At 38.5% G+C, this 13,326-nt stretch overlaps 1 protein-coding gene across 2 annotated transcripts in view; it reads left to right on the top strand.

Moving 5' to 3' along the window:
- Positions 1–9,388, top strand: part of LOC149820875 (chlorophyll synthase, chloroplastic-like) — a 78,225-nt gene extending 68,837 nt beyond the window's left edge. For both annotated transcript variants that reach the window (XM_089983784.1, XM_089983785.1), the window contains 3 exons: positions 8,596–8,672; positions 8,948–8,995; positions 9,073–9,388. In XM_089983784.1, coding sequence (XP_089839910.1) covers positions 8,596–8,672; positions 8,948–8,995; positions 9,073–9,135 — 188 coding nt within the window. In that variant the 3' untranslated portion in view covers positions 9,136–9,388. The remainder of the gene's footprint in view (positions 1–8,595; positions 8,673–8,947; positions 8,996–9,072) is intronic.
- The last annotated feature ends 3,938 nt before the right edge of the window (positions 9,389–13,326 follow it).

Raw genomic sequence — 13,326 nt, 5'->3', positions numbered from 1 at the left:
GCCCGAAACGTCGCGCTTCCGAAGCGTGTGGGGAAGCGCCACTTTTAAATGGGAAGCACACTTCCCTTTTATTGGAAGCACGCTTCCCATCACGCTTCCCCCTCGCTTCCCCCGCACTTCCCCCACGCTTCCCCCATTTTTTTTATTTATTTTATTTTTTTGTATTTTGTAGTTTTTATTTTTATTTTTTTCGCTTCCCCCTCGCTTCCTAGGTCGCTTCCGGTTCACTTCCTAGGTCGCTTCCGAGACGATTTCCGAATCACTCCTAAGTGGTCCAGTGCTTCCCGCTTCCTAAAATTTTGAAAGTGCCTCGCTTCTCGCTCTCGCTTCCCGTATCGCTTCCCGCTTCCTCAATTGGCAACCATGAGTCAAAATCTTCACGGCTTGATTAGGGGATTTTTTGAAGTCTGACGGGTTTTACACAGACTGTAGGTTAACCTAACTGGGTTGCTAGGGAAGGAGATTCATGCCTACTCAATCCACAAGGACCAAGTGAGGAGCGTCCCAAGAAGGTTGAACTCGTTGGATGAGGTCAACTTCATCAGGGAAGGTTAGGGACGGCTGGATCACACTGGCACTATGAGCTTTGGCGGCACATAGACTTAGCTGGACCTTGGGCAGCACCCAAAGACCCGATCAAAGCTTCAGACAACCTACAGGAGGTCAAGTAACCAGAGATGAAAAGAGAGAAGAATGCGATATTGAGAGAGAGAGAGAGCTTCAAATTTTCATTCATGCTAGAAAAGAGAAATACATGACCTTCATATAGGCATATGAGGCCCTTATTAATCCATTTCACAAGTTTCATAAAATATTAAAATTCTTCTAATTTTGGTTAAGCTTCCTTGAACTTCAAGTTGACTAGGCTATTTCTGGAATCCTGATCTCCAGAAATAGCCCAACTCCTTATTACCACTTTCCCATTCTTAGTACCTTCATAAGCATCCTTCAAGAGGGTTTCATGCCTCTCTAGCCTGGCTAAAAATAAGGAGATGCCCTTGGGTGGGCCCCACCAAGGCCACTTGCTATCTTCTACATTCTTATGAAAGTCATCCCATGTTCTTTGAATGAACGGTTGTGACTTCACCATTTGTCAAAGCTCTCAAATGAGGCTCATGAGGCTTGCTTTAATCTATATGTAGCATTCTCAAATGCAAGGATTTCGTAAATGGGTCTCCTTGGGCATAGCCTAGAAGCTATTCTATATTGACTTCTTTAAGATGTCCATGCAAACTCAAACGAAATAATCACATGAATTTTCCTCACTATGATAACAAATCTAACTTTTTTCATCATAATCAAGCCTATGTTCTTGGGTGTATCCTTTTACTGCAGGTTTTTCCTTAAATTTTGCATTACTCCTATTGGCTCTATAGTTTATCTTTTACACCCACTTGCTATCTTCTACATTCTTATGCTTTAGTCAGCTAAGTAACAGGGACTCGGCAAAGCAAGTGCCGCACCTGCGTCGAGGCGACGTGATGCGGGTGTGGCACCGGGTGCGGTCAACGCAACCTTGGGTGTGGTCAACACACCCAGGGTCGTTTTTATCCACATTTCGAGCGTTAAAAAAAAACCCGATGAAAAGGAGTGATTAGGGCAATTTTTTTTTTGCCCAAATCACTCCTCTCCCGTGCAGCTCAGCTCGAGCCCTCTCCTCCCAACGCCCCGACGCCACCTCCTAAGCTCCTCCTCTCCCTCGTCGCAGGTACATCCCTCTCGCTCTCTGCTTGTGTCGGCAGGGGAGGGGCCGAGCCCCCCTGCACCCTCTCTTTCTCTTGTTGGGTCTGCAGGGGAGGGGCTGAGCCCCCCCCTCTCGCTCTCTTGTTGGGTCGGCAGTGGAGGGGTCGAGCCCCCCTGCTCCCTTTGTTTTCGGCAGGGGAGGGGCCGAGGCTCCCCTCTCGCTCTCGTGTTGGGTCGGCAGGGGAGGGGTTGAGCCCCCCCTGCTCCCTCTGTTTTCGGTAGGGGAGGGGCCGAGCCCCCCTCTCGCTCTCTTGTTGGGTCGACAGGGGAGGGGCTGAGCCCCCCCTGCTCCCTCTGTTTTTGGCAGGGGAGGGGCCAAGCCCCCCCTCTCGCTCTCTTGTTGGGTCTGCAGGGGAGGGGCTGAGCCCCTCACTATTTTCGGCAGGGAAGAGGTTGAGCCCCCGTCCCTGCTCCCTATTTTTGGCAGGAGAGGGGCTGAGTCCCTCCTTGTTTTTGGCAGGGGAGGGGCAGATCCCCCCTCCTTGGTGATTTTATATCAAGATAATGTCACTTTGTATAATTGATTTAAAATTTTGAATGTATTTTTTTTTTGCGTTTTCAGGATAAAAATGATGGATAAAGGAAAAAAACTTGCGTCATCCCAACATGTGAGTTTTGCTACTAGTTTTGCTGATAGTTGCAGTGAGATTGATGATGTGGGGCCACTATGGGTACATGTAGATAAACTTGCAAAAACTGGAGGAGGTTGTGAAAACAAGAGATTTCGATGCAAGCTCTGCGAAAGAGATTTTGTTGGGTCTTACACAAGAGTGAAGGCTTATTTGTTGAAGATACCAAGACATGACATTTCAGCTTGCAGAAAAGTTGATGAGGCAATGCGAGGACAATACAAGAAAATACAAGAAGAATATGAGAAGAGAAAGACAATGGCCGATTCTTGTGCAGTTAGTGTGCCATTTGCAAGCCACCAAGAAGATGCTGAAAAAAAAGTCAATGTAGGAGGTAGAGGAACGATACAAGCATCATTCAATACATATGGAAGAGAAGAATTGTATAGAAAAGTTGGGAGGTATTTTTATTCTGGTTCACTCCCATTTAATGCGGCTAGAAATCCTTATTGGAAGGATTTTGTAACATCCTTGGCAAATTGTAATTTGAGTGGTTATGTGCCTCCAACAACAACAACAACAACAACAACAACAACAACTACGCCTTCATCCCAAAACAATTGGGGTCGGCGATATGAACCAACAAAGAAAATTATTCTGGGTCTTCCACATAAATCCTTCTCCTCTAATCATTTCTATCCAATGCCATGTCCTCGGTGAGGTTCAAAGCATTCATATCCTTTCCTATCATCTCCATCCAAGTCTTCCTAGGCCTACCCCGACCTCTTTTAACTAATATATTTTCCCATTTCTCCATCCTTCTAATTGGAGCATCATTAGGCCTTCGTCGAATATGTCCAAACCACCGTAAACGATTCTCTCTCATCTTATTTTCAATGGGTGCAACGCCTACCTTCTTACGTATGTCCTCGTTCCGAATCTTATCTTTTATTGTATTTCCACGCATCCATCTAAGCATACGCATCTCAGCTACACTCATTTTTTGAATATGATGTCTCTTGGCAGCCCAACATTCCGTACCATATAGTAAAGCGGGCCTAATAGTCGTCCTATAAAACTTTCCCTTCAACCGCAATGGCATTCTATGATCGCACAACACTCCAGTTGCACTTTTCCGTTTCATCCAAGTTCAGAAAAAATACGAACCACACTTCTTGCAGAAGAGAGGGCAAATGTGGAGAGGTTGCTGGAGATTAAAAAATATTCATGAGAGCAAAATGGAGTTTCTATTGTGTTCGATGGATGGACAGATATTCAAAGGCGTCCATTAATCAATTTCATTGCTTGTTCGCTTAGTGACCCAATATTCTTGAAAACAGTTGATGCATCTGGGGAATATAAAAATGCAGAGTATTTGAAGGGATTGTTTATAGAAGTGATAAAAGAAATAGGTGATCAGAAAGTGGTACAAATCATTACAGACAATGCTCCAGTTTGTAAAAGTGCAGCGTTGAGTTTGGAGACTGAGTACCCTCATATTTTTTGGACTCCCTGTGTAGCACACAACTTAAATCTAGTCCTAAAGAGCATCTGCAACCCCAAAGAAGAAGAAAATTCACAAGCATATGTTTTATGTTCATGGATTGAAGATTTAAAAAGAAATGTCAAAAGCATTAGGAATTTTGTTGTTAACCACCATCGTGCTAATGTTATATTTAATAGGCATTCTGACTTGAAATTGTTGAAGGTCGCTGAAACACGTTTTGCGTCCATCATTGTGATGGTGAAGAGGATTAAAAGAGTGAAGAATGATTTGATTAACATGGTGACTGATGAAAATTGATCATTCTATCATGATGATGATGATATCAAGACTCAAGAAATTAAAAAATTTATTCTTGATGATGAGTTTTGGGACAGAGTGATATACTTTCTTCAATTTACGCAACCTATTTGGGAAATGCTAATTGAAGTTGATAAGGATGAACCCATGCTTCACAGAGTTTATGAAATGTGGGATAATATGATTGAAAAAATACAAACTATAGTTTTCAAGCATGAAGAAAAAAATCCTGCATTGGATGATTCATATTTTTTTAATCATATTCATTCAATTTTAGTCAGAAGATGGGATAAGTGCAACACTCCTTTGCATTGCATGACACATTCTCTTAATCCAAAATATTATGCAAATAAGTGGCGGGCTGATGGTATTGGTCGTGTCCTTCCAAATTTAGACCTAGAGCTATTAAGACATAGAAATATGTGTATGACAAGACTTTTTCTAGAAGCATATCTTCTACATCAAGTTACACAAGAGTTTGAAAAATTTTCATCTTCGAGATTATATGGACCAACATTATTTGCGAGAGAAAAAGATAATATAGATCCTATCACATGGTGGTTAACATTTGGATCAGAAACACCTCTTCTCCAACGTCTTGCATTAAAATTATTATCGCAGCCTGCTAGTTCATCTTGCTGTGAAAGAAATTGGAGCGTATATTCTCAAATCCATAACATGAAGAGAAACAAACTCACCAGCAAGCGTGCAAAGGATTTAGTATATGTTCATTCAAATCTTCGATTACTTTCGCGAACCAATAATGAATACATGTACTAATTTGCTCTCTTAGTTATTTGATTATTTCTTAGTTTTTCATTTAAATATACTTGTATTGTATTTAACATTTTCAAATTGGGTTTGTAATGCAGACAAGGAACATCCAAATTTTGGGATGTAAACCCAGAAGAGTGTGACTTTGAGGGAGAGCATGATTTCAACATAACAAACATAGATTTAGCTGAGCCCAGTATTCCTTCTAATGATGCATTTGATGATGAAGAAGAAAATTATTAACATCCATTACTTCATCAGGATATACTTTGGTATGTAATTTAGTTCTTTTATGCTTTGCTTATTTGATTGATATTTAGGTTGATTTATGTAATTGCTTTACTTATTTGATTGATAATTTGATATTTAGGTTGATATACTGCATGCATGATGAATGACATTATGACAATGTTAACTGTTAAATGTTAAACTGTTAAAACTTTAAAATTATATATATATATATATATATGTATTTTTTTTTTACATTTTTGCCCCTGCCGCACCCCCGCACCCGGGTTTTTTGGAAGTGCCGCATCCCCGCACCCGCACCCATGTGACATAGTTAGTCAGGTATTGAAGTAATGCTTACATCTCTGTTTTGATGCTTTTAATCCATCTAATATTTGTATGTTTTTGCTGACACAAATTTGGTTCTACATTAAGAAAGTGATTGCCAATGCTATCCTGAACCTTAGGAGAAAAGGTTTCATTATGCATCAATCAACCAAATGTCGGTCTAATTGATCTTTTAAGTACTTACCCTTCTAAAGCTGGTTGTTAATCTATTGTTGGAGCTTGTTCAAGTTGATTGGTATTACTCGCGGCTGGCTCAACAACTTCCTGTATAACTATTTGTTGTTATTGTCCTTGTCAATGGTAAACTGTAGGAGTATCATTCAACTTAGATTTACTCTCAGATTTAGAAGGCATAGAATTATCTTCTTGAGTGCCTTGCATATCAAGTACAGCATCATCTTCTAGCATAAACTGTTTACAACCCTCTTGCCTTCTTTCCAAATAAAAGAACTTTGCTGAAAATCTAAGACAGTACGGTCATCTTGGTAACTGTTCTCTATGCTATCATATCATATGTTAAGTCACAAAAGACCATCATGCGTTGAAATCTATGTTTTGCACAATGCAGGACTGAAGCACCTATAGCATTACGGTTGCCATAGTATGTGACAAATATGCCTACCTCGTCTCTTGGAAGTAATTTATCTTTGAGAGATTTGTTAATATGAGCATAGAATACACACTCTGCAATATAAATAGCATAGAAGGGTATACTTCCATCAAATATTTTTGAAGGTGATCTATTGAAAAGATTACAGTGTGAATGCCTTCATATCAGGTCATGATCTTGAAGTGCACATGATAGATAATGTTGTTTCTACAATGTTGTGGTGTTCCCTTTCAGCAACCCTATTTTTTGCCAATACACGTGGGCAAGATTTTGTGTTCAGTTCCATTATTAAGTAAATACTGCACATTGGAACCATACTCGACACCACCATCAGTTCATAAATGACTCTTTGACCAAGGAAGCATGATGGTACGAAGGAAGGTCGCCCACTACATAAGCCTCCGTCTGTTTAGGATATAAGCAAGCTACTTTTCCTTTGATCAACTTTCCTGGTGAGAAGAGAATGAATAAAGGTCGTAGATGGTGGCTATAGTAAGTTCAAGGATTTTATGCAATGGGCCTTTTTCTTGTAGCATATTGCATTTCCTCTCAATGTAGCAGCACCCTCCTTATCCATTGTACTAAAGCAATCTCAGAAGAGGGTCATTTTGGTCCTTTGTACGATGCCCATGGGTGAAGTGCTTCATTTCAGATCAATTCCTCGCAGTAATCATCCACCCTATTGGTGAAACACCGTAACACTATTATCTGAAAAAATGATTCTTGATATATGCTTTAAAGTGACAAGATGCAGTAAACAAATCAAATTTAAGTTTCAAGAAAAATATCCGAATAAATTTATTGTTTACATCAATGAAAATGAAGTATTACTTGGAATTAGATAAGGGAGCTGTGGGGGCAGGCTGCTATGCATACAATGAATAAGTTAATAGGGAAGCTCTTTTATTATGCTTAGGGAAAGAAAGTTTATGACACTTGCGAACTCAATAACTCAAAGATAAACAGAGCTTATTGATTTTCTGACATTAGGACTAAGTTTAACTGAATTCACCTTGTTTAATAAGCTAGAATCATGACTAAAACACCATGCCACTGATCATAGTCATGATTATTGGACTGACCAACACCAGATACCGATGGTTGACTGAAGAGCTTCCAAGAACATGGTGATTCATCTTGTTTCTTTAGCAAACATCTTTGATTGTTCTAACCTTAGTAAGTTATGCATGATCATAATTGATTGCTAATGCTTTGATATAAGTGTTGTTAACTCCATCGACTCTATCAAGTTCATCAAACTTTATTATCTTACAAAATTTGTGGTCCTGTCCTGTGCTAGTTTATATCACTAAGGGTTTTTTCATGAACTTATAAAACTCGAGAAATTTTACTGTTATACTTTTAAGCTATGTCACATGGGTGCGGGCGCGGGTGCGGGTGCGGGGATTCGGCACTTGCAAAAAACCCGGGTGCGGGGGTGCGGCAGGGGCAAAAATGTAAAAAAAATAAAATAAATATATATATATATAAGGGGGTCCGGGGGTTCCCCCGACGCGGGTTTTTTCAAATTTCATTTTATATACAGCTGCACGATAGCGCACCAGGTCATGTAGATCTGAGTACAACCCCAATATGATGTTATTTGAAATCCATGTCTAAGAATAATATGTCAGATTTGGATCAGAGATCTAAACAAATCCAATCCATTTGCAGCCCTGGCATTGGCTGCTGGTTTGTGAGATTTTATTTCACAAGTTTATTAGTCTTCATAGGCCACGTCGATCTGTAACAAGTTCATGCTTAAGAGCAAATCTTGGTTACTCTGGCTTCTATCTCGTCAGGAGAAGAGTTCGTCACGAGAACAGTGAATGCTAATAGCCAGCAAGGCTACCACCATCATATTATCATTTATTATGGAGAGAGAAAATCCTTTACGAAAAAGAAGGATTAGCAAGGCTACCACCATCATTATCATTTATTATGGAGAGAGAGCAAGGTTACCACCATCATTATCATTTATTATGGAGAGAGAAAATCCTTTACGAAAAAAAAGGATTTTGAAAAGGCAGGAGCAGCAGCAGCTGTCAGCAGATTTTTTTTTTTTAAAAATTCTGCAGCCCATTTCATAGGGCAATTTTTTAAAAAAAAATCCAAAAAAAGAAAATGGACCTAAATGATCCTGGGTGCGGTCAACGCACCCAGGATCGGGTTGACCGCACCCGGTGCCACACCCGCTCCCGCGTCGAGTCGCGTCGACGCGGGTGCGGCACCCTGCTAGCCGAATCCCTGTGACATAGCTTTTAAGGGATCCTTTTCTAAGAAAGTTGATTGCATTTCTTTTTGAATTTTTAATCATACAATGGATGACACTGTGATACACGACACTTTTATGAAAATATAAAATTTGTCAGGGGTAGTAATGTGTTGGTTAATTTGTTCTTGTTAATGTACGTTTTGATAAGAAAACTGCAATAATGGCAGTAGCAACATGATAACCACTATGATGAGAACAATTATAATGGTAATATTATTTTTGTTTTCTCTTCTGATTATTGCAGGCTATCTTTTGGGGGCTGGTAAACCATATTATGCACTGGCTCTACTTGGTTTGATTATTCCACAAGTGATTTTTCAGGTAGAGATTTTGCTCTTCTTTGTCTTGAATTTGGTTATGTATGAAAGCTGTCTTGATGTTTATGACTATCACAACGACTTCTTCCTGCCAATGATTTTCACTGGAAAGCATATTTCAGTATCTAGTTTATAAATGACCATTATTAATGCCAAATTTTTGGTTAAGCAAAAGGCACTGCTTACTTCGCTGTATCACGAGTAACCTGAAGCATGTGATATCTGCAGTTTAAATGAACAAATCCCACAGACCAAACTAATCTCTCATTATTTCTACAGTTTCAGTATTTCCTGAAGGACCCAATCAAGTATGATGTCAAATATCAGGTGCGTGATTTTTGATGCTCAGATCAGCATAGTTTTATAATCTAAGCTTACGGGCAAAAATTGTGTTCTTTATGCAGGCTAGTGCCCAACCTTTTCTCATACTCGGGCTTCTAGTGACAGCCTTAGCCACGAGCCACTGATCACGAATTGCATATAGAAGTTGAGCCTGTTCAAGTGTTTGCCCCACTGATCTATATAACCTGCCTACTGCATGCAGTCTTTTAAGGTGATGGTGCGGCATTTGTATGAAAATGGACGTGATGTATAGGGAGTTGAGAAATAGCAGCTTTCACCAAGGCCTTTTTTTATCTTCTGTATTTGGGACCATATAATCATTGTTCATGTTTGACTATGCGCCATTTTTTGATCGGTTCCACTGAGAGTTAAATGCTCTCTCTCTCTCTCTCTCTCTCTATATATATATATATATATATATATACACACACACACACAGAGGATGGCAAAATCTTGTCTCCTTGAATGATGGATGGTAAAATTGAACGAAGTGCATCATTTCCATTCAGCAACTGTACTCGTTTACACTCCTAGACATTTAGGAAAACTGTTTAATAGTCCAGTAAATTGCTAATAGATATCAAGACATTAAACTATGATTGTAAGTTAAGACAATTGAGCTCAATCAATACTCACCCTTTTCTGCGAATGTGTGATGTTGCGCCTTCGTTTTTTTGCTTTCAAGAAGCTCACATAGGAATCTTGTTAAAAAGGTCATCAATAAGTGTTACCCCTGCATATGCATGGTTTGAATAAGAACATTAAAGAGCTTCCTGCCCCTCTAAAATAGTTGATTTTTTTATCAGAATTTATTAGTATCTTGTTTTTGGAACCTGTTTGATTTAGGATGGAGAGCCCACGTCTCATTACAGGCTGAGATGTGTCACGTTGACCGTGGACTGCAATTTAGAATTTAGCCCACCAGGAATAGTTTTCCATTTGGCTTAGACCTTCTGGCAAGGGACATGCATAACAATTATTGAACCCTTGACTTCAACTTGAAAGCCTTAGGGCAAGTTTGGAAGCAAGAAGAATTCTCGCGAGAAAATAAAATTAAGGTTGAGAAGTTTTGATATGATAACTTTTCTAAATGAAAAATTTTCACCTATTTGTGTAGCATTTGAAAAATGGAAGGTAAAATGTTAAAAAAATGAGAGAGAGAGAGGGAGGTGGGGGTCGATCAGCCAATTTTATACAAAAGAGAAACGGTGAGCTCAGAGCTTCGTGAAGATTGTGTGCTTGATGGGTAAAACCTGGTGAGAGCAAGACCCACACGCATCGATGGCTTCATCTTCCATTTCGGGGTTGCTTTGCCAAATGAATGCCCTCTATGTTTCAAGCACGAAGAATTATAATCACTTGTTTTCGTGCCCTATTGCCTAATTAATTCGAAAACATTTGTGCAGACTCTTTGAGAAGCGGTTTTTTCATATCGATTTTATTCGTGAGTTGAAATGGTGGATGACGTCGTGCTTCCACCTTTAGTGGCTCAAGCTTTTTGGGACAACCTTCCTCAGTTTATTGGAATATTTGGAAGTTGAGGAATGCGTCTTTATCATGAGAGAGAGCTAACCGGCAGATCTGCAATTGCTGAAATGGTTTAGGCACCTTTTACTGAACATTTTGCTGAGATCGAGTGACCGGTTTTTCCAAAAAAAGATAATTTTCACATTTGCAAAACATGATTGAAAGTTGATAATTATTGGCTACCGGATTAAGCACACGTGATTAGATTTGCATCTTGCACCTATAGAGGCTGGGATTTTCTCTCCTTTAGAGACAAATTTATTTGCTTAGGGGATAAAAAATGTTTCAAATTCTAATTTCGTTGAAGGAGATTGTCTGCATTTGATAACGTCTATTCATAAAGGAACACGTGTGCGTGACCAACGGTGGTGCAGAATCATTGAGAGGTGCTGCTTAAGGATGCCAATCATCAATCCCAATGCTTACTCTGACAAATTCTTTTGTCTGCGAGGATGTTTTATATAAGGGTCTCCCCTTTGATGGCCATGGGTTATGTTATTTTCTTGCTTAGATCACGTAATAATTTGGCACATTCTGAAGGTCATGCTTGTGTAGACCAGTAATATACATGAATGTCGAAAATAGCCATTCTAGTTTTTTTTTTTTTTTGAGCACTAATGCCAACCTTAAGACATGATATGAGAGAAAGTTTAGCCAGCCAGGCAGCCGTGTGTAATTTCTGGAGAAAAACTATGAAATATTTCCCAACAGACGTTAGTTCCATAGGTAGTTTTGCATATTCTTGTTACTTTTGGCAATACAATAATGTTTTTGGCTTGTGTCCATGACTTGGGGATGAATAAGAAAAATATGCTTCATTGGGTTCAAATTGAACACCACCATTCTAAATCCTCTTCATCATCTACTTTTAACTCCTTTTCTACAACTTTCTCTATTGAACATGACAACATCCCATCGAATGCTCCCATCATGAAAATTGCAGAATGGCTGAGCCAGTTACAGCAAACCATATCGTGAGATTTTTAAATTCACATTTATTGCGATATTATCATGGTAATATTGTGATATTTTCAGTCACTTTTACTTTTATATTTGTTCTCTACATCTTAAATATGTATTTTCTTTTCTCTTTTATATTTTCTATATTTCAAAATTCTTATAACTTTTATTTGCATTTTTACAATAACTTTATTATCTAAAAATTCTTCACTTCCTTATTTTTGCTATGTTTATATTTTTATAGTGGGGAGATTTTTAAAAGATTTTTGCGAGATTTATCAATGCAACCTTTATTATCGTGAGATTTGGCTTACCTATAGATAGTAGTCGAGATTGATATTTGTGACTAAGCAGCCAACTTCCCATTCAAACCATAAAATGAAGAAACGCATGCCCTAGCAGAGAGACTTGGGCATTCAAGAGAGTCCACTTGACAACCTTTAGGCATGAACATATTTGAAAAGAAAATTAAATTTTACATAGGATTTCTCAAGAAAATACAATCGTAGTATAGTTCATTTTTGAATGCAGCATTCAATTGTGTTAAAGTGAGTTGTATAAAGTGCAGTCCGTGGCATTCAATTGTGTTAAAGTGCATAGCGGAAATCAGCCGACTTATCATGATAGACAAAGAAGGTAAAACATATTTAAGTGTAGACTATCAAAAACTAAAGCTGCAGAGTGCCACGCATGGAATCAGCTATGAAGAATATGCTGCTGCAAATGATACTATACATGATGGCAGAATTGCTACATGTATAGTATGTGATTCTCAGTGAGTGGGTGTGCATATGCATGTGCATGAGTTTTTAGTTTGCACCAATTTTCATGGACGTTAACAAGTTCGCCAAAACATTTTTGTCCCTAGTGCCTTCATTAGTTACCATCCGTATGACACTTCACTAATTCTACCAAGGCTAAAGGTCACATACATCCACTGCACTCTGCAAAATGTGAAGATATTTTTCAGAAAAGTGAAGCATAACATAACCCAGGTGGTGAAAATTAATCTCAGGTACCAGCATCAAAGTTTAACAGTCATTAAGGGAAAAAAGTGGTCAGTACACACGCAGGCACGTAAATACATAGATATATACATGCCTGTGCATACCACGAGATGCTAAAATCTTCTTGCCCTTCATAATTTTGAAAATTCCATGGGAGACACCTTGTATAAGGTTATAACGAGAATGCACTAACAGTTACACACTAGGAGCATAAGCTGAGAAGCACTTTTATACCTTAAACAAAAGAATAATAAATTGCCAAAAAGACACACACACAATAGAAAAAGGCTTCACAGAATAAACATATTAGAATTTCATTTGACTTTATCTGTCAAATAAGGTGTTTGAATAACAACCTACTATCACGTATGAGCCAGGAACTAGACGCGCGATCAATCCAATAGAAAGCATTGATGCTGGACAAAATATTCAAGAAAAGTATCTTAAATCTTTTGAACATGAGTATATTTATAATATAATACTTCCAATAATAGCACGAAGATTGCTGCAATAATAACTGAAACAATAAATATAACAGCAAAAACACACATGCATACATGTATAAAGTAATGAAAGATAAAATATATGATTGATACATGCAGTAATCATTTCAACATTTAGTTTGTGAACTGAATCACAAAAAAGAAAACGAGACAATAAGTAGTTAAAAAATAACAAAAATGAATCAACAATTAACGAACCTCAGGAATAGCAATTTCAATATAGAATGAAAAGTATTTTATAGGCCTTCATGTCTAGAGATTAATTATTATGGGAGCAGAGCAAACACTAAATAGACAATGATTAAACATCCAAGAGGCA

Source organism: Nuphar pumila, chromosome 12 (assembly GCF_984573655.1).
Source record: "Nuphar pumila chromosome 12, dmNupPumi1.hap1.1, whole genome shotgun sequence".
Classification (NCBI taxonomy): Eukaryota; Viridiplantae; Streptophyta; class Magnoliopsida; order Nymphaeales; family Nymphaeaceae; genus Nuphar; species Nuphar pumila.
The sequence above is the reverse complement of the archived record's forward strand: the minus strand, read 5'-3'. Positions and strand labels throughout refer to the sequence as shown.